This window comes from Solea senegalensis, linkage group LG20 (assembly GCF_019176455.1).
Source record: "Solea senegalensis isolate Sse05_10M linkage group LG20, IFAPA_SoseM_1, whole genome shotgun sequence".
Classification (NCBI taxonomy): Eukaryota; Metazoa; Chordata; class Actinopteri; order Pleuronectiformes; family Soleidae; genus Solea; species Solea senegalensis.
This window is the reverse complement of record NC_058039.1, coordinates 13,514,927-13,541,380: the sequence shown is the minus strand read 5'-3', so window position 1 is coordinate 13,541,380 and position 26,454 is coordinate 13,514,927. Positions and strand designations below refer to the sequence as shown.

Here is a 26,454-nt window from a genome sequence, read left to right as displayed (position 1 = left end):
ACACACCAGGAATGTAGCAAAGAGCTTGTAGAAACCTCATAGGCGAGGATTTGTGTTCGCGCATGAATTATGGTCACGCGCGTCGCTACTCTGGGTCCTCTGCATCCATAAGAGCGGACCAGACATCTCACCAGAAACACGTTTATTCCCTATGGCAAGGTGCTCCTCTTCTGCACGTCGATGATTTCTCGTGGTTTTTAAATATTTCAGCTTCTAAGCTTCAGGCACAGAGTTGCGTAACTGGCCAGTGAGGTTCACGCTCATGCCGACCTCATCACTCCAGGTTAGCGAACAGTCAGAGACCAAAATGCCAAGAAATATGGACTGAAGCAGAACAATGTGAATTTAGGAGATGGTTACCTCCATCTTTTTTAAGTACACTTTGACTCTGTAAAGCTTAAAGAACATGCAACATTCATTTTCATTCATTCATTCATTGTCTACCACTTTATCAGGGTCACAGGGTTGCTGGTGCCAATCCAAGCTGACTTTGGGTGAAAGGCACCAGGTGCAACATGTTCTACAGTATCTTATCAGAGTACACCTTAAAGTTAAAGTTAAAATTTTTAAAGCTACTTTTATCTTCCTGTGTGTTAGCACAGCTAACTCTGCTACAAAGGTACAAAATCATTTGTGACTCCGTGGATCATGTGAGCGACCCAATAATCAGCCGACACTTTATTAAAGTCAATTAATCACAGAGCATAATCAATTTAGACACGTAAGGGCCGGGATACCCCTGAGCACGGTGCCCAATCCCCACTGCTCACTGTAGGGCTGAACGACTTTGAATGAATATCTCATTCGCGACTGATGATTATTCTGACTTTCATTTGAACAGCGTATTTAAAATGATTACTGTGTGATATCTGCGACAAAACAAAGAGGCTTTCTTCAGTCTGTCGAATATGATGTGTATAGATGAATATAAAATGGTCATTTGACACACTTTTGGCTTTTTGCAGTATTGCGATTAATTGTTCAGCCCTAGCTCATTGTTAATTGGACACGCTAAAATTGACCCCAGCCACAGCGGGGACACATCCAGTGTCCCGCATACATGGGAGGGTTGCATCAGGAAGTGCATCCGGCGTGAAAAATATCAGCCCTCGAGAGGTCATGTGCCGTCGCACACTCCACACGGACGGTACGACATCAGTGTGACAGACAAACAGTTCATCAGAAGGACTGGAGAAGATAAACAGAGCGGGGATTAGAGACCATTCTCCAGTCTCACTGTCGGCTCTGCCCGTCTGAGCTGTGGCACAGTGACAATGCTAACAAGCTGGTGTTTAGCATAATGTAATTGAGTGTAATGTTTACAGTGTTTACCCTCTTATAATCTCCACACTGTATGAATCCACCCGCTCCTCGCGTTGTGTCTGCTCTGTGTCACGACGACGCGCGACTGTCTTCCAAGCGTCTCGCTCAAAATCCAAGACACGTTCACGTTCATTCGTGTCGTCACTGAAACTCCCCCGACAGGTCACATGACACAACCTGATATAAATACTGTATGATCTTCATCAGAAATCAAACATGGCCCAGCCACTGCCCTCCAGTGATTTACAGATAATGGATTGATTACATATTTATTATGGCGCTGATCGATACCGCGCCGGGTGTCTGTGGAATAACGACGGGAATAATTTACGCTGAATTGATTCAGATAGAAGGTATTTTAATTTGATATCCATATGCATGACGGTTTATTATTAGTACCGGCCAATTAGTGATGAGGATGAGGAGGAAACTGGTGGAACATTCTCTCGGTGTTATTTCATTGCGAAAAGTAGAGGCTGCACTCGGGAGGCGCTGCAGCTGATGTATAACAGGTTTAATAAACAATATCGGTGTATTTCATTATGTATTTTATTCCTGTTTACATGCATATTTTGGATTTAATCTCTCGTATCTGTATTAATTTCATATGCAAAGAGTTGGAACAGTGGCTGAAACTGTGCTGCTGCTGCAACACAAACATTAATTAATGTGAACCGAACGTGTATAAGTTTGTGTGGAAAAAAAAGTTGTGTCTAAATGACACTTTACACGCGTTCGTGTGCTGTTGTACCCAGTGAAGCACCTGGCAAAGGCTGGAGTGGGAAAAACTGCATCTCTATTCATTACCATCTCTATTTTTTTTTTAATACTTATGTATTTATTTTTGCGTGTACATTTCTACACATGCATACGTCTGCCTCAGGTGAGCAAAATAAATAGCGCTTTCGTTCCACTGTGGGACTTTATTCATTATATTTGTGATCCGTTTGCATAAAAATGCCTGGACGCTTCACGTCAGCCGCTGTGGACGCGTGCATATATACACGCGATGTGGTCTAATTGTGTGTTTGTCAACTGCTCTTCACATATACGCGTGTTGACATGTGATTTGTTAATGTGGATCTGTGTCACGCGGGCTGGCGTGCATGTGTGTCACATATGCAGAGTAAATGTGCCGCCATGTGCGGGGACTTCATTATTCAATATACATCTGTGTGTGTGTGTACTTGTATTTGTTACCTCGTTAGGACCTGACGCTGACCTTTGGAGATCAAAACCTGGTCCTTATGTGACAGAACCTCATTTCTAGAGTTAAGATTAGAATTGTGGTTAGGTTAAGGTTAGTTAGACATTAACTGATTGTGGTTAAGGACACGGATAACACTTTGGTTAGTACTTGTTTGCATGTGAGAGGACATTTTGCTCACATTAAACGTGTTTTTTGGGGGTTTAGACCTGGTTTTAGGGTTTGAATTAGGTTAAGGGTTAAGGTTAGGGTAAGGGGCAATCAGTGTCCTTATCTGGCGCTGTGTGTGTTCTTGTATTTGTTTCTTCTTTAGGACCAGGTATAAATACTGACCTTGTCAGGACCAGTAGTCCTCATGGAGGCCAAAACCTGGCTTATAAAGAACTGGTGAGGTTTTTTAACTGTGGCTAAGTTAAGGGTAAGGTTAGTCATTAACTGGTTAAGGTTAGGTATAGCACTTTGGTTAGGCTGTGAATAAACATGTTTTTGTGTGTGAGGGACATTTTGTCATGTCTTATGTTTGAGGGTTTAGACCTGGTTTTAGGGTTGGAATTATATTTAGTTTAAAGGTTAAGGTTGTCAGTGTCCTCATAAGAATGCTGTACAGGAATGTGTGCTGTGTGTGTTCTTGTATATGGACCAGGCATAAACACTGACCTGGTCCTAATGCTGGTTACGTTTGGGATTAATATTTGATATATTTGATTGGTTAAGGTTAAGATTAGACATTAACTGTTTATGGTTAAAATTAGGGATAAGGCTTTGTTTAGGCCGTCGAAATGAATGGAAGTCACTGCAGTGTCCTTAGAAGAATAGCTGCGCACACGTGTGTGTGTGTGTGAAGAGGCAGAGGGGTTCAGCCTTTCCACATGAGTGGGGCTGTCAGTGGGCATCAGTCAGCCAGTCAGCGACAGGCGGAGCAGATCATTAGCAGAGACGCAGGAGAACGCGAGAGAGAAAGAGGAAGCGAGTGCAGAGAGGGAGAGAGGGAGAGAGGTGAGGCCACAGTGCTGCGTCTGTAATATCTGTCGTGCCAGAATCACACAGACAGTCCCCAGCACCCCCCAGTTCGTACACAGCACGGTCACACGAGCACAGCGCGATATGACCATCCTGTCCTCGCCACTGTCCTCCCATCAGCTCCGTGACTGCAGGCTCCTGCTCACATCACATCATATCTCTCAGTGTCTCTGGAGCGGAGCTGCAAATTGTTTCTGATGATATTCAATATTGCTCAATTTTCATCTCCAACAGTTGTCAGGCCTTTCAAAATTGTTTCCTATTACAGTGAGAGAGAGAGACGGAGAGAAAGGCCTAAGCTGCAGCGTCTCCACTGTCGTCATGCATTAAAGCTGAAATCCGCTGAAACAGATGTAAGAGATAATGTATAGTAGCTGCTGGTTGCATTAATGCTATGATAGAATTTGGTCGCAATCATGTTCATAGCTTCGTCGTCAGACAATCTATTGTGACTGGAAACTCAAGTTCGTAAAAACCACCTGCGCTTTTGCACCAAGTCCATGGAGAAAATCATTGTTTTTAGCTCACAGGGATACAGGGACACATACAGCTCTGCTGGTCTGCTGCTGCCTCATTTGGTCAGTTTGTGTCACCGATGTAAATCCCAGCAAAGGATCTCAAACACAGAAATCATAAAATAACACATTTGAACGTGGAGGATGGAGGCAGCAGTGGATCGACAACTCCTGTGCGCAGTGATGCTAAAATCCTTGTTTTTCTCTATGGAATTAGGCAAGGGGACAGTGAGTGGTTTACAAAGCTACACAAACTTTAGTTTCCAGTTATAAAAGGCTGTCCCGTGGCAAAATAAATCATTCTTAAAATATCATAGACTTAAGCAGGTGCATATTTTATCAGGCGTGATAAAATACAGCCACTGAAGTTACGCTTTAAGGGAGAAGTTTGTTGTAGTTTGTTGTCATGGAGCTAATTTTTGCCCACTGTGTATGCGGTTGGTGATATTTAATTTATAACAACAATGTTATCACATGTTTTGCTTGACCTTTAATTTATCCTTATTGACATGTTTTCATTTCAAATGCAGCAGAGAAAGATTATGAGGCTACGTCAGTATATTCCATGCACTAAAGAAAAATATGAGTACATATGCACCGACTGAGGTCACGTTTTGCCGCTGGTGTTGATCCTATCAGAGGTGAACAGCACCCGGTGTCACTCAGTACGTGATAAAAGCCTTTTATCATAATCCCAACCTTGTTTGTTATTCCTCATTATTCACAACCTTATTCATAAGCACATCGGCCAATTAAACCGGGCACAAAGTCCTCACTGGGCCTCATTAACTCCTCAGACAAAAAATATAAACATACAGATAAATAAATAGAAAATCAGCCTGAGAATCACCTGAAAAAAAGTGTATGTTTAATCTACTTATTTTTAAGAGAGATTAATAAGGTTGCATGATATCTGACTTTTTTTGAGAGAGTGTTTGGACCGATAGCTGATACCGATACGTTTTTCCTTGGTGCCCAACTGCAGAGGTCATTTCGTCTATTCTGCAGTGAAATAAACATAATATTTATTTTATAACAAATAACACAATACCAGCCGATACTGATACTGAGTGAGTGGGTGAATGGCAATTGTAAAGCAGCTCTGAGTGTTAATTAATAAAGACGAGAAAAGTGCTACATAAATACAGACCAATCAATTTGAATGATTCAGTGTTTGAAGCCTGTCAAGTGAACCTTTTGACAGATGTGTGATTAACAGACAGATGAATGGATGAATATCCATTAGTGTGTGTGTGTGTGTTTGAAGTCTGTCAATGTCATAAACAGACGTTCCTCGTATTTAGAGATGGATTAAAGAATATTCACACTCTCACTCACTCATTGTTTTACGGCTTTATCCCAAGGTGACGTAGGGCGAGTAAGGTGGGGTTCACTCTGGACATGTCACACATGTTTTTGACTGTGGGAGGAAACTGGATGATCGAGCTGATGACCCGCCCATGTGTGCTAACAAATGACTAAAAAAACGCCTCACGACAACCAGCTACAATCTTTGACAGCACCACGTGAAGCGTCTCAATTTCACACTCCGTCTGTCCTCTGTCCGGCAAACTGCCCAAGAAGGACCTTGTCCAGTTGCACCTCTCTCCTCCGCTCCTTCGCCGTTTTGCATTTTGCCCTTTCATCGTTCTCCCGGCTGCGCCCATAACTCATCTTTTAGTGCCGCGTCTTGCCGTGGCCACCTTCCTCTCAACAACACCATTAAACAGCCAGATTAATGCGGCCATTAAATCCACACATCGACTTTGGTGGCACTCATCATAGACGGTATATATGAGTGGCTGGATCAAGGATTTGATGAAGTCAGACTTTTCCGGGGGCCAGTAAATCAGTTAGCGAGGGACGATCTCACACTTCGCGAGGTACGAGGCAAACAAAGACCGGGAGCAGATACACGAGGCATATGAGGCTTTTTACAGACAGTAAACATGACAGGGACGCAGACATTCAGCTTCTTATGCTGCGATAACAAGCTGGTAACTTAAGTCCTTATTTGAGGCTTAAAGAGACGTTATCATTTCATGATCACGTTCATGTCTGCATTGACCCTCAGAAACGCAGATTTCATTTTTAACGGGACGATGGTGGATCAGTGGTTGAGCAAGTCTTTCAATTCCGAGCTCCACTCACTACTGTGTCTATAAAATACAACATTAATTTATGTCTTGATGTTTTTTTACTACAATCGACTCATCAAGAGAACAGGCTCTGTCAGGCAAAACTATCAGACCTGACTGAGGGAGCGTTTGTGTGTATACAGCAGCAGAGCAGGGACGGGCAGGTACGAGAAGCATCTATACCGCTTTTCGAGGAGTAAACTTCACTTTTAAATCTTTTCACGGACACTATTTTGTGTTTTCAGTCTAACACCCCTTTTGCATTAATCTCACTTCGTTAGCTCAATGTTTCTGTTGCCTCTGTTGTTTCTGTTGCAGCTCGGGAATGTCACCCGGCGACACAAGATCAAATCCCCAACATTTGTTTACATTTAAAGGTTACGCACTAGTTTTACCACAAAGATAATGTTACATGTCTGTTTTAAGGCCCTTTTTCCTGTCATTGATGAGTGCACGTACGGCACCTCAGGATCGACATTGTTTTGGTTTGATTTTTTGCCCTTTGCACTGATAAAGTGTGAATTAAATTGTGATGTTTTATGTTAACAAAGGTCACAAGGTCAACAAAATACTCCAGATTATTTACAACTAGTGCTGCAACGATTATCTGATTATTTATCACACAAGTTTTCCGATTTTTCAGCTTCTTAAATGTGAATATTTGCGAGATACTTTGCCCCATTTTACAAAGACATCATAAAAACAAAAGTTTGGGACTGAACACTGATCAACATTTTCTAACATATAATCTACAGATTAATAAATTTGTGATTTGAAGCCCTATTTACAACTCAACCAAAATTGCATAGTAATCTGGCTTCTCCAGCGCAAGAACTCACGTTAACTAACACATTCTCAATTAAGTCAGGCACTTGGATGAATCAGCTGTTGGCTAATAACCAGTTGAGAGAACTAAAGCTTCTCAACAGGACGGTGTGTTTTGAAGGCTGTGAAAAGCACCTTTTTTTTTCCGTCGATGTAATCTAATTGGAAACAAATCAACCTTATTGGAAAATTCACTTAACAGAGCCGACCTGTCGTTTAACACTTATCTCTTCTCGCTGTTAGCGTCGCGTTTACCCATCATCCACCGTGTGTTCAGTCAATTCTCCCCATGTCAGAGGTGATTACTGTGATTGGAAAAAAGCCTGAGAGGCAGCAAAACATTAAAATGGCTCATGTGTAAGTGAATTCACCTTAAACACACTCGTTTCTTTTAAAGCGTGCCAGTCATGAGAGATGAGAGCCGGCTCTGAGGGAGAGCAATAAATCAAGAACCAACTGTGTCAAGTGGTGACCAGACATACTGTGGACTTTATGCTAAGCTAGGTCACTGCTGGCCTCAGTTGAGTTATTATCCCCATAAAACTTTGCAGCACATCCATTTTCTCGCTCTCCAGAGCTGCACTGCAATACTCAAAAGTACATCTAAATCAAATAAACTCCACTAGACGCAGACTATTGTGGATTTAAGTGCCATTTCTGTGCCGGAGCAGAGTTAATCTCTAGCCACAGATTAGAAATGTCTTTAAGCAGAGAGACAGAGGTTGGACAGGAACGCTCCATCCACTCAGCGGGGACAACGAGACAGAGAAAGTCTGGAGTTCATTCGGGGCGAGCTGTCGTCAGACACCGCGTCAGCCGCCACGCGAGCAGAATGCTAAACGCCGAGCTCCGGATCCTGACCTATTTTCGTCAAAACTGACACAGAAATCCACCGAGGGGCCGTCTTACGCCGCTGACCTCTGTCTGGCTCCTGGACCTCCCTCACTAGACCAGGACACACACACATTCTCACTCACATTTGTGGAGTTATCTTTGTTAGGACACTGTAGGAACTTGGTTTCCAAGGGTATGAAGTGATTTAGGAAGAAAGGCATTATGGGGCTCTGAAACTGAAAAATGTGGTGTCATTTGACACATTTAAAATATTTGTACAACTGTAAAGATATATATAACAGATATATACACTGCCACCTGGATTTAACTAAGCAAATAGGTAAGGGGTTGCTGCAGTTGGTCAGGTCAGCAACATTATGTGCCCAAAGAATGAGGTCAGCTGACTACCTGAATATAATGAATGACCAGATTATTCCATCAATGCATTTTTTTCTTCCCTGATGACATGGGCATATTCCAAGATGACAATGCCAGGATTCATCAGGCTCAAATTGTGAAAGAGTGGTTCAGGGAGCATGAGGCATCATGTTCACACATAGATTGGCCACCACGGAGTCCAGACCTTAACCCCATTGAGAATCTTTGGGATGTGCTGGAGACGGCTTTGCTCAGTGGCCCGACTCTCCCATCATCAATACAAGATCTTGGTGATAAATGAATGCAACACTCGACGGAAATAAATCTTGCGACAGTGCAGTAGCTTATGGAAACAATGCCACAGCAAATCAAAGCTAAAGGTGGTTCAACGATGTGACCCTTTTTTTTTAGGTGGCAACTTTTTTTTGGCCAGCCAGTGTATATACATATAGCTACACTTTTATTTTGGAAAATCTATCAAAAGGTCATCACATAATAATGTTATTGCGACAAAATGGAATATTGTGACCAGTGGTTAACCAGTTCCAGAGTGGTACAACGTCAACCTGATTTATTTTACGTTTTCACTGTTCGGTCGTCTGTGCGTATCCACACACCTGCCGTCTCCTCTCAGTTTGCCAGGTTATACTTTTTCATCCTGATCCATATTGTCTGTTTGTTGATTCGTTTCCATTATTTCTGCTATTTTTTCCTTTGGTTTTAATCCCGGATTTCACGACTTTGATGAGATGTCGACTGGACTTTTGTCTGTGAGCATGAGAAACTGAGGTGGTCAGTGTTGTCTGCTGAAACAATCAAGAGAGCGACAAGGAGAAAAGGTTTTGTTCCAACAGTTGAAATGAAACGTCTCCCCGAGGACGATGACTAGCAGAAATCACACTGCACGACAAACTAGAAACTGTGGCCATGACACGGGGAAAATTCTACAGGTGTGTCTTTCTGTCTGATTCTGTTACTCAAAGGTTTTTTAGAGATTATTGGCAGAAATTGAATATGTTACACTTTAAGTGTACGGCACAATCTGTGAAATAACATTTTTAATATGATAAAATAGAGAAAATCACAACTTTCTTCCACCATGAAAGTGATTGTTCAAACTCCTCAAACTGACCCTGGGGCCACTGAGCTTCTACTCCGGTCAGTAGGGGGCAGTCAAGTGAAAAAAAAAGTCAACATTTTTGGAGGAAAGCAACTGTTCATTAGCAAAATTGACCTACAACGACAAAAACAATAATTCCCGAAATAACTCCTGACTTGATATTAAGTCGACCTCCACTTTTGTCCCCTCGTGACACTTAAATTCTTTTATCGCCATGTTGAATCCCTCTAAATGTGATAAAAAGGTTGTCACCAAAAATGTAATCACCAACATTACCTTAAAAAGTTCAAGTTTCTTAAGGAAAAGTGACCAGAGGTAAAGGCGCTGCCTTACGTTTGAGTGGAAGTTGAAAGTGATGCTCCGAGCACACGCTCAGTTCCCTGTTGAAAGACGACATGTCCTCTTTTTATGTCTGGACTGATTTGAAGAGCAGGGAGAAACAGTTTCCAAATGTCCGTCCGTGCCAGATGTTACAAATCTCCGTCTTTGACTTGACAATAGCAGGCTACGGCTAATTACTGCTTCTGAAAGTACATACGGTGAGAAACGCCGCAGCTGCTGACTGGAGATTATGTTTCCCATTCACAAAGAAAACCTCGCATCAGCGGCGTGATCAGCACACGTTTAAATGTGATATTTCCACACTGACAGGTTACGGTGGCTTCGATTACACCCCGTCTGCTGAGGACACCGTGCCATTACGTCTCACATGGGGATTACAGACGTGATCTCTAGGACTACATTTAATCCCAGCATCTGCTACAATCACCTGTGGGAAATCTCAGCCCAGTCAATTCACTGTGGGGTCATTATTTAAATGCAACATTAAGTATGATAGGACTTGTTAAGCAGCGGCAGTTCTTTTGTATTTCTTTTTCTTCTTTTCTTTTCTTTTTTTATTGCACACGCTTTCAACTTTACAGGAAATGTGAGGTTGAGAAGTCGTGATCCAGGGGGCGTTCGTCCAGCGCCGCGCTGAGAGCTTCACTCTCCGGCAGCATTAATCACCGAGCGCCTGTCCTCCAACTGATTACCTGTCATCAATCTTAGTTTGCTGAGCCACCCCCCCAACCCCCAACCCCACTACAGGAGAGAGCCTCTCGTGAAGATCTGATTAAAAATGTAAGTGACTCATAATAGGCGCAACGTGCCTGGCCCTCACAGTCGATACTGCGACTGGGATTTATCTGCTCATCTCCAAATGTCCCTTCACCTGCTCCGGTCCTGATCACAAAGAGGGGACCTGCTAGAACAGAACCAGTGGAGACCTGTGTGTTTCTCTGTGTGTGTGTGTGTGTGTGTGTGGGGTAGTCATTTGCAGCTGCAGACAGGAGGGGGAGTGACTTTGAGAGTGTGTCTGAGAGGCACATCCTGCCTGCAATTAAGGTGGAATCAGAGAGAGAGATCTGTGCTGCCTTGATAATGAGCCTCATCTGAATTATTAACTAGAGCTGTACCCCCAGGACCTGGACTCCCATCAGGCCTAGCTACACAACAACAGACACACACACACACACACACACATGCACGCGGACGCTTCAAATCCATACAAACCTCCATCAAAACCCGTTTTCGGCGTGTGCAGGAACTCAAAACTAATCCCATTTGCTGTGCAAAAATTAAAAAAATAATAAATAATAATAAATAAATAAAATAAGGGCAGCACATTACTTGAAGTGTTGCTCATAAGGCATTGCATCAAAAGCCCATTATAAACACACTGTGAGTGCATGATGATTTATTAAAATTGGTACATAGTCTAATGAGAACAATATGCAGAAAGTTAGGGGGTTGAATACTGAATGAGGCAACTGTGTCATTAATCCCATTAAAATTTAGAGCAATTTCAAATGCATGATTACATTATAACTTACCGATACCAGTGGGATTAGGAGCAGGTTGTTGCTGGTGTGGATTGATGGATTGGGGTTGCCTGGATGACTGAACTTCACACATAACTGCTTGTGATGTTTGACTTAAAAGGTTGTGAAATCAATGATTCCCGGCACATTTTATGCTTGTAGCTCTTTGTTATAACAGAAATATGAAGAACTTGCTGATTATCATTAATGTGCTTTTGTCTCCCTAACATCAAAACATGCACAGTAGACTTGAAGTGTGGTTGTATGAAGTACAGACTTATTTAATTGTATGATGAATTAAGAATATGTTCTCTGCTCTATCCTGTCTATTTTAAGTGGAATAAACTACTCACTCCCTCACACCAAATCCCATAGAGAAAAACAGCATTTTTAGCTCACAGGAGACACGATAGACACTGGTCTATTGCTGCCTTATTTAGTAAGTCTGTGTCACTAAGGTAAATCCAAACAAAGGATTTTGAACACCGAACTCAGAGAGGAACACGTTTGAACTTACTGAAGGAGGCAGCAGTAGATCAACAACTCCTGCGTGCTGTGATGTCAAAATCACTGATTTTCTCTATGGGCTTTGGTTTCATCAGCACCTCACACAAATCACCCTTTAAACACTGCACTGTGTCTTTAATGTAATTTGCGAACACTATACAGATTTTCTGGCAGCCATTTTCTTTCTATTGTTGCCATATGGCAGAAAAATCAATCAAACACATGTGCTTTGCAGTGTAAGTGGACATATTTTCAAACTATGCTGTTGTGTACTGAGGAGCAACGACCACCGAAAGCAGCCATTGTTTTGATTTGGAAATCAATCTCACCTGTTTGACATTAAAACTGCTGTCAGATAACTTTTGGCTAACTTCCTGTCCGTTGCCGTCATTAGCATTCCTTTCCAAACCCCCCGGACATTACCTCATGAATGTGTTTGGTGAGGGGACGGGGCAATTATCACTGAGTTCTAGCTTCTGATTGGTTGATTTATTGTGGGCTACTGTCAGAGCCTGAGCCTCTAGAACTAATACCAAGTGTGTTCACGTTCTTATCTGCGCTAATCTAGTCACAAATCATAAATCTGAAACGTGTGTGCTTCGTTATGTCACAAATATAATGTATCTTTGTTGGATTATGTAGAAGTAATGTCGTCTTCTATCGCTTTATCCTCCACATGAGGGTCGCAGGGGGCGCTGGTGCCAATCCCAGCTGACCAAAGGCGGGGTACAACGTGGACAGATCACCAGTCCATCACAGGCCCACATAGAAACAAACAACCATCCATTCTCACACTCACACCTATGGTCAGTTCAGAGTGTCCAATTTGCCTAATCCCAAAATCTGCACGTTTGAACATACAAACTCTATGCAGACCAGATCGGGAACCCAGGTGTGTAGTAGTAATGTCACAGGTAAAGATTCTGAACGTGAATGATAAAATTATCTTCATACTTGAATGTACTGGCAAGAAGGTCAAGGGTTTGGATCCCAGTTCGACCAAGGTCCTTTCTGAGTTGAAATTGACCATAGTGACTGTGAGAGTGAATGGTTGTTCTTCTCTATGTGATGGACTGATTAACTGCTCAGGTTTTACCCCAACGTTCACCCTATGTCACCTGAAATAGTCTCCAGCCCCCCTTGGGACCTTCATGTCGAGTGAGTTTAACATACTGCGACTCCAGGAGTGAGTGTAACAGACGCACAGATTTTCATATCATGTAGAAGCTAATGAAGAAGCACAGATGACGGAAAGACCTGCAGGTACATTCCTTCAAGGGCCTTGTTAGCAGCGTCGCAAGTTAACTGACCTGTTCCTGAGTCACAGTCTGACAGAGTGTTTTTGACAAGCGCGCTCTGCTCAACATCTGAGCCAGACTCGCAGAACATCCTGAAGCCCTTAGGTCTGGGAGACAACATGGAGAGAATGTGTGCTGGGCCGACATTTTACGACACACCACCAGGCACCGTTCCCAAGATCTGCCTGCCTCGCTCGCTGTTGTGTGTCTGGACTCGGTTTTCTCTCTGGAATTTCCGCCTGTAGAGCGTTTCTCAACATTTTATTCCAGCTGATTTATTCCAACTGATTGAAGTGTGAGGGCTGAGGGCGAGAATATTATGTTCTATTCTAACCACTATGACTCATTAAAGCAGAGAACACCCGCCTCCACTGTCGGCGCATCCCTTGTTTACATCGCAGCCTCTCTCCACATTGAAGTGATATGAGCCCGCGTTCTATTCGAGTGCTTTTCTCTAACTTGGCGTCAACGGACGAGGCTTCAAAATCTGTCCATCTCCACGCAGCCTCCTCTCCATTCAAGACCTCAACGACTCTTCCCAACTGTTTCCTCTCCATTCACAGGACGGCTCGGATGAGGTTTGCCATAGCCTCTCATTCAACAACCAACCCCCATCTCCATCCAAATTCCTCTTCCCGTTCCCCACCCCCAGTTAACGCAGCGCCAAGCCCGCCAACTCAAGAGCTGCCTCTCCTTCTGCTGCGCCTTTGTGATAATAACAATAACTGTGTAGCGGTGCAGAGGGCTTTCTGTTGAGCGGGTGCCAGGCCGGCTGGCACACCAAACCCTCTAAGCTTGTTCCACCATCTCCAACCAATTCCCCTCTGTCTGGGCTGGCGCTAGAGCGTCAAAGGCATTAAGGCTGCTATCAATGTGCTCAGCAGCAGGAGCCTCCGCCACCACTCTCACACTCGCTCTATATCTTTTCTCTTTCCGCCTCTGTCCCTCTCTCCCTCTCTCCCACTCAATTCTGAATCCAGCTCAGCAAAGCAAAGGTTTCATTGGCAGGACAAATAATACCTTTGTTCTTCAAAATGTCTCCTTGCTTCAGTTTTCTCTCTCTCTGTGTGTCTCAGTGCCGTGCCCCTCGTTTCTCTCTCTCTCTCTCTCTCTACCGCCTGCGAGTGGAATCTCAGCGGAAAAAAAGGTGATGACCATCAGTGTGGGCGGGAAAGTGTGTTGTGATGCATTACAAGCAGATTAGACGCAAACTAACCTGAAGGAGACAGTCTGACACATCTTCACAGCTGTCAAATATCAGCTTTCATAGACTGTATATGATACTTTGTCACATTTGCCACCAAAAATGTCTTCTTCAAAGCAAACACAGGTTACATTCTGGGTAATACTAAATATTTGGTTAATTGTTGCCAAATGTTTCGCCTGATCCTTTCTGCACAAATTTCCCAATGTCCGCTAGTTGACAATTCTCTCCCAAACTTTATGACAGGACCCACTTACTAAAAATCGCAATAATCAATCAGAACGGAAGCGTTCACCCATAATCATTTCCGTGAGATGTTTGGTAAATGAATTACAACTTCATTTTACGCACGTTATTCAAATGTATAAACATACATTTTAACTAGATCTTAATTTTTTGGGGGTGGGTAAAAAAACTCTACTGAGACCCATCTTTGGGTCCCGACCCAGTCTTTTAGGAATCACTGCCCTACAGTGTGTATACATAAATCAATCAATTAATGTTCATTTATATAGCACTTTACAATACCTGCAAGGTAAACAAAGTGTGTCACATAAAACTAAGTAAAAACTGCAATAAACTGCACCATTGTAGTGTAATAAGTTTCACCGAGCTGCTAAATATTAAAAGCCTTTCCAAATGAAAATCTTTTAAGTTGACTTAAAAACATGCCTGAAACAATGACTGAAACAGTCATTGAGCAGCAACAGTAAAGGTCACCCCCGCTGTTTGTATTCTGACCCGGGGACGTCCATTCGCTGTTTACCATTTAAATATAACACCCTGTTGTTTTCATGCAAAGCAAAGAGTAAAAATGTTCAAATCAATTCTGGAGTTCATATAACACGGGGGGAGGGCGACGTGTTTGCGTACATGTATTCTCTATATTTCCGCTCACTTAAATAAAATTGCTTTATTGGAAAAGACACAGCTGTGTAATAAATCTGCAGCCTCATAAACTTATGTCTTAAACAGTATAATACAGTTCTGCACAGACCTGAGACCGAGACCTTCACCTGACTCCGACCCAAAGCCATAAATTCCCTTTATTTCATCCACTGCTGACCATTAGCTTACCACACTAATGAAAGACCTCGGCAGCACTCTAATATCACTCCTTTTTACTTTTACAACAAGAGCACTATGTTTACTTCCTGCCGTTTCTTATGAGCGCCAGAGTGTAAACTTTATGCCCGATTCAATAACCTCTAAAAAAAGCCTCTGTGGCATGTACAGCGATTCCCACAAACAATCCCACAGTGCCACCAGTTGCATTTTATAGACGCAAAAATTACAGTTGTGCAGCTCTGTCGCTTTCAGCGAGGAGGATTTACAGGCGACTGAGATGTTGACTTAGTGTAGGGTTCTTTTTTCTTTTTTTTGTGCAGCTCTTATTAACAGAAGTGCTTTTCCAACACAGTAACAACCTCTTTCATTCGTCCTGTTGGGACTTCAGTGCGTCAGCTTAGAAAAAAATCAAAGGAACAAAGAGGGATTTTTCTTTTCTTAAAAGCAACACATTTGAAAAGAATTACAGGGCTACGTGACGTTGTCCTTTAAGCATCGCAACGTGGAAAACGCACAAATCGTTAGATACGGTCATTTAGATCAAACTTGTTTTAGTCCGTGATTAATCTGCGCGGTAAATCTGGCATTTAAGTCGTTTTTAACATCCATTTTAGGGCTCTCTGTATGTTACATTTGAAAAGTACACATACAAGAAACCACCTCTAAGTTTTGTTGTTGATAAGTTTCACTTTTTTAAAAAAAAATTAAAATATTATTGTTATTTATTTGGCAAATAACAAACTGAATTCACCTTTTTTATAACCAATTTTGAACCGGCTTCTTCTCTGAGGAGTCAGAAATTAAGCAAGCAGAACATTCAACTAAAACTAGGTTTTCTGTTCAGGAATGCAGGAAAGTAAATAACTATAATTTAACATCTTAATCCAGAAACATAAATGTGCCTTTGTTTGTTTTTGTTTTTTTCGACAATGATTATAATTACACTTTAGCATTAAAAATGTAATTTCTGTTAAAGAGCTTGTATACACTGGTGTATTAAACATTCCAGAAACATAAAAAATGACTTTGATAATTACTAGTGCTGTTAATTTAGGACAGCTGTGGTCTAATACATGTGTTAAACACTGTATAACCACTGTATATCATCCATGGTTGGATTATGTCAATAGTTATCAGTGGTTACAGTTCAACGAGAGTTAATGAAGAAGAAGAAGAAGAAGAAGAACGGATGGTCAAATAAATGGTTAATGTAAAAGTCTTTGAAATGACTCAGCACAAAACAGCTTTATACGTTCAGAAATGTTCTAAAATGACTGTATGTGACATACATTGAGTTTGTGATATCAGTATCAGACAAAAAAGTGGTATCGACCCATCTCCTCGTGCGACTTTTTTGCGAGCAGTCGCTTCTTCCTGGACGTAATGATAACTTTAGTCGTCTGCCGTCAGCATGAATAAAGGCTAACAACCTCTCGCGTGACAGTCACCGAATGTCTCGCCTTCATTTTACTTTTAGCTCAAACAGAAACACAGCACGCGTGGAAGAGAGGATTAAGGAACGACGACAGAATGAGGATGAGGGCAGTACGAAGTAGAAGAACAGGACGTTTGTCGGGTTGTAGTGCTGCTTGTTTGCCATGTTCTGCCCGTTATATCACAGCAGCATTCACTCCCACATTATTGTGCCTTGGACATCCTGCAGGTGGAGTCAGCGAGCTCCTGCAGTACCTGCCTGCCTGCAGACGAGCCCACGCACAGCCACTCATCACATCAACATTCTAGTGTGTGTGTTTATGTTCGCTTTGCGTGTGAGTGAGTGTGTGTGTGCATACCTCCCAATCACCACCAACCACCTACAGACTGGACTTACTTCATGACTCCATGTGACCAAACCCAGTCTCCCGCCTCAGCTGCATGAACAAACACGGCCAAAACACTCGACTGCAATTAGTGAACCTCAGTCAGAGGAATCCGGCACAGTAGCCGTCACAGTGGCCCGTCACCCCGACTCCCCATTGCAACATGCTTGAGCAACACTGGGCGTTTTCGGACCAAACAATTATAGGAACCAGCCACAGGGGAGCTAACCCGAGAACTACCCACCCTCTGTGGCTTTTTCCTCTGTTTGCGTTTGCACCATCAGCAGCAGCTGAGGTCAGGTGGTGTAAAGTCGGCCTGTGGTTCATACGTGACGTCGTTAACGGTGGCTCAATACCACTTTTTTTAATCTCTCATACCTTTATCACAGCCGTTAGTATCTTCCATTCCCAGTCCAGTACAGTGGTGGTTCCCAAACACTGGGTCGGGACCCACAGATGGGTCACTGGAAATTTTTTGGGGCCCCCCCTCCAGACCTTTTAGTTGAGATTTAGTTACATTTGAAGGAATTTATCAAACAGCTCTTGGAAACGATTAGTTTACAAAACCAAACTGATATTAGCTGTTACAGACATGGCTCTAATTTATGCAAAAATTGGCTCTTGCTCATGATTTATTTATAGGTTTGTCGTCTTTAAAAAGTGTAGTCCCCTTTCAAAACGTTTGACAAACTGCAATACAGGCAATTTTTTCATCTTAAAATAAGTCCACATATCTCATATAATCACAATATTACGGTAGACGTGCATCACTAACTTTCTGATGACATGATATTAATGGTGATCATCACTTTTTGTAGCATTTATGAGAATTGTATAGTTTTTTTGGGGGGAATTGTATTGTATTTTAAGTTTCTTTTCTGATCCAGTGATTTTCACCAATATTGGACCAATACTAATTCTGGATGGAAGAGTTCAGCCAAAGAAAGTCCCTGAATTTAGAGCAAAGAAAATCTCCTTATATACAACAAAGTCTATAGAATTACAATCATTTCCACTTCCTGTGAGACGTGAACACGACATCAGTTCTACAAAACTACCTAAAAGTATTTTTAATGCAAAAGTGCGTACTACTGATACTTGGTATCGCTCCTATTGTGGGGACCTGAACCTGTTCACACCAATGTAATGGGGACTTGTGTCCCTTAAGGGGACAAAAAAAAAACCCAAGTCTATTGATTGTAAATCAATCAATGTTAAGGTGAGGGCATGTTTGAAAGTAAGGTCAGTAAAGGTTAAAGTATGTCTCCAGTCAGTGTGTGTGTGTGACCACAATCAAAGAAAATCCATACACCGCTGTTGTAAAAGAGAAAAGTGTAAACATGGAGAAGAAATCCATTCCACTGCTTTACCCTTTTGCACTTGACACTTAAGACAAGTGAGAGACACCTCGACTGTGTGTGGGAACAATGTGTGTGTGGTCTTGTATGGGTATCATTGTGAGGACCGAAAAAACTTAGTGAAGTGAATGACACCGTTCCGTCAGCGCTTAAAGGGGCTTTTCAAGACTGTTCAGACTTGGTTAAGGGCTAGGTTATTAACAGGGTATGGTTATGGATATCACTTTGTTTACGGCAATGCAGTGTCCTACGAAGAATGTGTGAGTGTTCTTGTATGGGTATTTTTGTGAGGACCAAAAAACTTAATGGAGTGGGGACATTTTGGGAAAGTGAGGACATTTATTCACATTCTGTCATCCCTTAAAAGTGCTTTAGGGCTGGGGTTAGGCACTTAGTTGTGATGGTTAAGGTTACGGTAAGGGGCTGGGGAGTATTATATCAATGATGTTTCCTCACAAAGACATAAAAACAAGCTCTTAAAGACGGGTGATGATAACCGCTGGAATCTGATTTCTCTCTCATTTATCCGATGCAGCAAATGTACATTTTTACACCGCTTTACAAAAATGAACAACAACCACCAAGGTTGTGTATATACAGTATATATATTGTGCTCAAGCGTGTGTGTGTGTGTGAGACACAGCCAACTGTTGCCCTTCAACATGTTTTTTGTTATTGTCGAGGAGGAGTGTTGTTTTTGTGCCTCGACTCGGAGACTCTCCCTCCTTCCACCAATCAGCTCCGTGGACACTCCGGCCAATCAGAGGCTCCGCACGGAGCTGGGACGGGAGCAAAACATCAAGCAGGACGGATGGGACACAAACAAACAAGAGCCGGGGAATTAAACCCTGCTTTTAAATCCAATTTTTAAAAGCCCCAACATACCATAAAGATTGGACAGGAGTTAAATCAAATGGTGATTTTAGTGAGATTAATCTGTTTTTTAATACGGCTCAACTGGAGGCTGGTATGGAGCCAAATGAGATGTCAGGGCATCGAATAAAACCCTGTGTGTGTGTGGGGGGTAAATGTTAAATATTATTCTGTGAGCACATTAGAACATAAGGAGAAGGAGATAGATGATCAACTCCATTTAACTCCATTTAACACACACAGCTGCTGTGAAACGTCCATTAATCCCACAGTGACTTCTGTTTCCTCCTCTCATATTAACATATATATATTATTGTTGTCACATACTGTATAAAGTAAAGTGGTAAGGAAGAAGCTTAAAGGGACAGTCTGTCAATTTACAACTTACAGGTCGCATAATGTCGCCAGGGAGATTTGAGGTTGAAAACAACCATGATGTCACAGTGATGTCATCACTCATGGTTGCCTGAGCTGAAGATTTATTTGTTTAAAGACTAAAGCGATCTGCTGCTTTGACTGTGAGCATATTTTCTTTAAAGGGATAGTTAGGGGGACTCACAAAAAACATGGATGCCAGTGGAGACGCAAGGAAAAACAGGTTTTAGATTGTCTCGCCGCTCGATAGCTTTGTTTTTGTGGTAAAACTTTCCCACACCAAAGTCCATAGAGAAGATTAGCGGTTTAATATCACAGCACAAAGGAAGTGGTTGATCCACTGCTGCCTCCATCAGTAAATTCAAATGTGTTATTTCATCACTTCTGTGTTTGGAATCCTTCTTCTGGATTAACCTAAATGACACAAACTTACCAAGCGAGGCAGCAGTAAACCAGCAGCTATTGTGTCCCTGTGAGCTAAAAAAATGATGATTTTCTCTATGGGCTTTGGTGTGGGACAGTGAACGGTTTACAAACTCCATTTCTGTCCGTCTAACAGTGACATAAAACATGTGAAATTATCAAAGACTCTAGCCAGGTGTAGATTTTATTATGTGAGTCTTTTGTTAAGTGGCTGAAGTGTCTGTTTTTCCTCGAACGTCTCATTCTCGGCCTTGTTTAAATAATCTGTACTCTCACTTTACTGTCAGGGAAAATCCTAAACTGCTTGAACGAGCCTTTAAACATGTTTCCTGTCTGTCCTTTAGTTTATCCTCGTGATGTTAAATGATGTGTCTCGTCTTAAAGCTCCCAGTCGGAGCGAAGCCTGCTGTCACATTTAACAAGCAGGGAGTTACCAAGGCTGCTCCTGCTCTGCTGGGCTCAACAATGTGTGGAGATTAGACATTAAGTGCCGCTCTTCACTCTTTGGTTAAACTCCAGCTACAAACAGAAGAACATAAAAGACAAGTGGAAAACACAGAAAACCAGATTTGTTTTTCTCTGTTTTTCTTACAGATTCACTGTCATCGGGAATGAGGCAGAACAGTTTTCCTGCCAATTGCAACAAAACAACGGGGATTATAGATTACTTTGTAAAAATAAATTACCTAAATTACACAGACTCACTTACATTATTGGCCATAATTGTTTTTTTTCCATAATCTTTTGAATGTTTCTTGTATTTTTTTCTCTTATAATCTTTTATAGATGTGCAAACATCTTCATTCATATTCTTTTTTATTTTATTGTGCTGCTATCACAAAAGAATTTCCCATTTTTGAGGGAAACATTTATCTCTCTTATACCAGTTGTGTTTAAATGTTTAAAGGTTTTGTTGAAAGAATTGAATCAGATTAAGCCGAAGTGCAGTGCTGAGGTGTGTGTGAAAGGTGACACGTGGGAGGAAAAACTTGCAGCAGAAAAAGCTTGAAAACAAAAGATCATTAATCCTCACACAACAGAAATTTAAGCAGATTACAACAACCAAACCGCTAGATTAACCTCATAGTCATTTGAATTTAAGGGGATAATCTGTAGTTACATCTGTTCGCTGTGACACCCTCGTGTCGTCAGGTTTTGTTATTGTGCCTTTAACCCCCCCCCCGATTTGACTTGTGCCATGCTTTCGCACCGGGTGCGCGTATTTCAACGTGCGTACAATAGATGGAGAAATGAGGAGAGAGGAGGGTGGGGAGAGGGGGGGTTCACGTGCACGCTCCTGTAGTGGACGCTGGCAGATCGGACCTGAGGCACAGTCTTGTCCCCGGTGTGACCCGGTAACGCAGAGAAACCAGACACTTAACGAATGCGTCACGGCGCGTAATAGGCGCCTTCATCCAGAGGAGGAAGGCGTTTGAGTCCGTGTGGCTTTTTCTCTCCTACACGCACAGGCTGCAATCCCCCCCAAAAATACTATGAACCCAGTGAACCCTCATCCAGCCAGGCTCACCGCCCCTTTCCACACACACACACACACACAGAGAGAGAGAGACACAGCTCTGTGGAGTAACACGGGGACACGCCACTGACATAAATTGTTGCAACCAAGGCTCAATTATGTGGCTTTTTCAAATATGCAGAGAAGGAGTTTTGCTGCAGACTCTAAATATAGAGAAGCTTCTCCACTAAAAGCTTCACCATGTGCTGTTGTGGTGGATTCTTCTTTCATGTGGCCTTTATCCTTCTTACCTTCCATCCGGCTGAACTGTTGCTGTCGCCTTTATCCTTGAAATATGGAACAAAGCGAACCATCCAGTCATAGATCTGGGACAGGGTGAGCCTCTTCTCGGGCGTGCTCTCGATGGCACGGGTGATGAGGTCTGCGTACGACAGGTTCCCCCACGCGTTCCGCCGCGAGGACTTGGCTTTGCGCAGCTGACCGGCCACGTCGAGCGCAGCCCCGGACATGCAGGCGGGAGCGGCGACCACCGGGGCCGGTGCGCCGGCTGGATGCTTGATCTCCGCCGGCGCGCCGCCTTTTCTCTCGGCGCGGCACGCGGGCACGTTGTACTGCTCCACTTTGACCGACGCCAGAGCCAGTCCCCGGTTCGCGTCGTCTCCACCCGGGAAATCCTCGGGACACGGCAGCGGCCAAGTGCACGAGCGCGACCGACTGTGAGGCTCAAATTCCGAATCGATATCAACCTGATGCGCGTCCATGCTGCTGTTCTCCATCATCATCAGCATGGTGAAGAGTGATGTCCAGAAACAAGGCAAGGTCACTCAGATAATAAAAGAACGCGCCAGTCAGTTCCAATGTCCAAAATGGTCCTTTTACACCAAATAAAACAAAAATTAAAAAAAAAGAAACAATCAAAGGTGTGTTGTCACACAGAGAGGTGAGGAGCCAGTGTGAAGGAGGTGTGGGCTGTTCTCATTCTCCTCAGTGCAACAATGTGGCATCATCATCATCATCATCATCAGGACAGATGAAGGTGTATCCGAGGCACCAACAACACTATCAGTGTCTCTTCCATGTTAATGCGTGAAACAATCACAGAGACTCAAACATCCATCATGGAGAAAACACACAGCAGGTGGAGAGAAACGTCTGCTCCTGCTGCAGCAACAGTTGATCCACTCTGACAGATCAGGTCCACGGCAGGTGAACACAAACTCACAGCCTCCCCACTCAGGAAAAAAGAGGAATTGACTTGACAATTTTCTCCTCCAGCAGCAGCAGCAGCAGCAGCTCTGCTCTCTGTGCAGATTTCACTGGTCACCAGCGCAGTTACTCCCATAGAAACGTAGAAGCAGGAGACTCTGATGAATCATTAATGCGAAGCCGTGGATTTCCAGACACGAGACCAGGAGACAAGGAAAATACAGGAGAGGAGAGAGGAGACCCTCGTGGGTTGGATCTGGAGCATCCTCCTCCTCAAAGCGCAGACGCGTTTCTTCTGATAGTAGAGCAGATATTTCTACCTTTGTCTGCTCACATGTCTCTCTCTCTCTCTCTCTCTCTCTCTCCCTCTCCCTCCCTCTCTCACGGCTTCATGCCACTTAACTGTAGCCTGGAATAAAGTGGAATAAAGTGCTGCCTCCATATAATTGGACGCCGCCTGAATCAAGTCACTCCCTCCAGAACAGGTTTCCAGAGAAGGAGGAGAGTGTGTGTCTGTGTGTGTGTGTGTGTGTGTGTCCGTCACATGCTTTCACAGAGCATCTGTCTCTTCAGGTGACAGTCTTCATGAGTTCTGGTTCATTAAAGATCTCTGTAAACTTTCTTGTTTGTGTGTTTAAAACAGTTAATTAACAAGCAAAACAAAAACAGATTTCAGTTGAAAATCACTCTAAATGTCATAGTACATATGCCAGGCCTGTATGCGGCGCTACTGCTGCTGCTGCGCCAAAACCGGAGAAGAAGACATTGAGCATTAGCGTCTTTTGTTTCACTTTGTAAACCGCTCAATCTCCCGCACCAAAGTCCATAGAGAAGATCAGCGATTCTAACATCACAGCACACAGGAGTTGTCGATCCACTGCCGCCTCCTTCACTACGTTCGGACGTGTTATTGTGTGGCTTCGGTGTTTGAAATCCTTCGCTCACGTTAACTTTAGTGACACAAATCTATCGAACAGTGCAGCAGTCGAGCAGCAGCTCCTGAGTCCCTGTGAGCTTAAAATGCTGCTTTTCTCTATGGAGTTTGGTTGTAGGAGAGTGAGCGTTTTACAAACTTCAGTTTACTGTCAGAAAAAGCTGTGTAATGGTGGAATAAAGCTATAAATATAATCGTTGGCTTTCTGACGACGTCAGAGACGCTGTGTTCCACTCCTTGATCCAAAATCTTAATCAATGTAATTATGTATTTTAGAAATATTGTGATTTTTCTTGTGATATTGTGACTTTTTTTTGTAATATTGTGACTTTATCTCATAATATTGTGACATTTTTGTAATATTGTGACTTTTTTCTCATAATATTGTGACTTTATCTCGTAATATTGTGACATTTTTGTAATATTGTGACTTTTTCTCATAATATTGTGACTTTATCTCATAATATTGTGACATTTTTGTAATATTGTGACTTTTTCTCATAATATTGTGACTTTTTCTTGTAATATCGTGACTTTTTCTCGTAATGTTGACTATGACTGCCCTTGAAAGTGAAAGATTGTAGTTATGCAACAAATGAATCATCCCTTTACAATCTTTGGCAACCATCTCAATTTTCAATTTGTTTTAATTAACTAATTAGGAAGAAAATCGCGTCATTCTCATCTTCCAGTGACTTTTTCAGTGTTGCAGTGTTTCTGTTTACAAAGATGTTAAAATAATCTGTGTTTTTTTAAAATCAGATGAGACTGATGAGCTGATTCTCTCTGCTCTCACACACACACTCATCATCACAGCCGCGTGATTTAAACTCATGGAGGTCAAAGTCTCCCGGCACAGGTTCCCCTCGCTGTCTTTGTCACACTCCATTTCCTTTGGTGGCTCTGAGTCCATAAAGGCCGAGCTCTATCAATAGCCGCTCTGTGCTCCGCGAGCTCCGCTGGAAACCCCATCCCCCCCCCACCTCAACGCTGATAGAGAGGCTGCTGCTCTCTGACAGCCGGTTGTCACTGACAACCATAACCTCAAATGCACCTTAATGGAATGCTTTCATGAGGGCTAAATGGGCCTATCAAAGTGAAGGCAGCGAGCATTCAGTGGGTGACAGAGTGAAGGGAGGGAGGGAAAGATGGTGAGAGAGAGAGAGAGATGCTGTAAATGGGAACAAACAGAGGGAAAATTCAAAACACATGGCTCTGCGGTTTGAAGGGGAGATTTTTATGTGCCGCAGAGAAGTTGTAACAGGAATGTGGTGTGACTCCTCTCATATGGAATGAAAACAGTGCAGCCGTGCCAGCAGCAGGGTGGATGGAGAGGGTGTTCACACACACACACACACACACACACACAGAAAAGTCCTCCTCATCACCACAAAGGTGATGTGCCGCCGCCGCACAAACACGGAAAAAACATGAGTCACACGACTGGACACGACACGCACCAGGCAGACAGACAATTACCTGACTTCACACTCACACACACACACGCAGGGGAGTGTTTGTAAAAGATGCTGTGGGCAGTTTCTGTCTTTCTTTCTTTTTTCTTTTTTTTTTTTACGTGACTTTGAGACTCATGTTTACATTCAGACCTCCAGTCATCATTCACTGTCGGATTAACTGATTCAACTGGATTAGAGTTTAGATTCATGTTTGTGTGTTTATTTTGGCAACATCAAATATTAACGATCTGCATATTGACTATCGCTGCTTCCTGTTGAGCTGCAGGTTCTCTGATGCCGACGAGATGAGACAATAATAATCCCGCTTTTTTTTCTGCCTTTCCATCAGTGATGGTTCCTGGTACCTGGTTCATTTTTTAGCACCTGCTCTGACGAGGTTCCAAGCATGATGAGCCGATACTGAAATGTAACGTCGTCAGACTGGCGGGCCACTGATTGGTCAGAGAGTGTCGTCACTGGAAGAGTCATGAGTGCGACGTCCGACACAAGAATCAAAGCAAACAATGCCGAACTGTAGATCAGTTAAAAAGACGTAAAAATCCTAAAAACATGTGTTTATCTCCAACATTTAGCGAAAGAAATTCTTCTTCTGCTTCTTCAGAAATCACAGATGGATTTGCCCTTCATTCTCATCCTTATTCTTTTCCCCAGTCCCTGGACTTCCTTCTTCTTCTACTTCTTCTTCTTCTTCTAATCAAAACATATGGTTGGTCACAGGGCATCTGATCAACCCTCCATCTGACCTCGAATTTCAATGTGCAGTTTTGGTTCTGTAATGACAATAAAGATCCTTTCCCTTCTTATAATATTCATTTCTTACAGGCGGTACACAGAGAGGTGCAAAACTGCCCTCTACAGTTTGAAGTTTCCAATCCCAGTTCAAAGTTCTTCATCTCAGTTCAATCGCCATCCAAAGCTGCCAAACTCTTTCCAAAGTTCTCCATCGCAGCTCAGAGTTCTTCCAGCATTGCTAACGTTTGCTGACGCTGCAAAACAACCTCTAAAAAAAAATTTAAGAGACAAATAAAACCAATGAAACCTTTAAGAGATGGAGAGATTGCCTCGCTTCATCTGCATCTGTTAGTAATCAGCTGGTGGGAGGAACTCAGGACCCAGAGCCTCCATCTTAAAACCCATCATGTCCCGTCAGGTCCCATCAGGTCCTGACTGGCCCAGGTCAGGTATCCTCCCTCTGCAGCACAGAGAATGAC

General features: G+C 42.9%; 1 protein-coding gene across 1 annotated transcript in view; it reads right to left on the bottom strand.

Moving 5' to 3' along the window:
- foxo6b (forkhead box O6 b) overlaps positions 1 to 23,274 on the bottom strand; it is a 47,601-nt gene extending 24,327 nt beyond the window's left edge. Inside the window, exon 1 of the mRNA XM_044052340.1 lies at positions 21,916 to 23,274. Coding sequence (XP_043908275.1) covers positions 21,916 to 22,413 — 498 coding nt within the window. The 5' untranslated portion in view covers positions 22,414 to 23,274. The remainder of the gene's footprint in view (positions 1 to 21,915) is intronic.
- Positions 23,275 to 26,454: the final 3,180 nt, after the last annotated feature.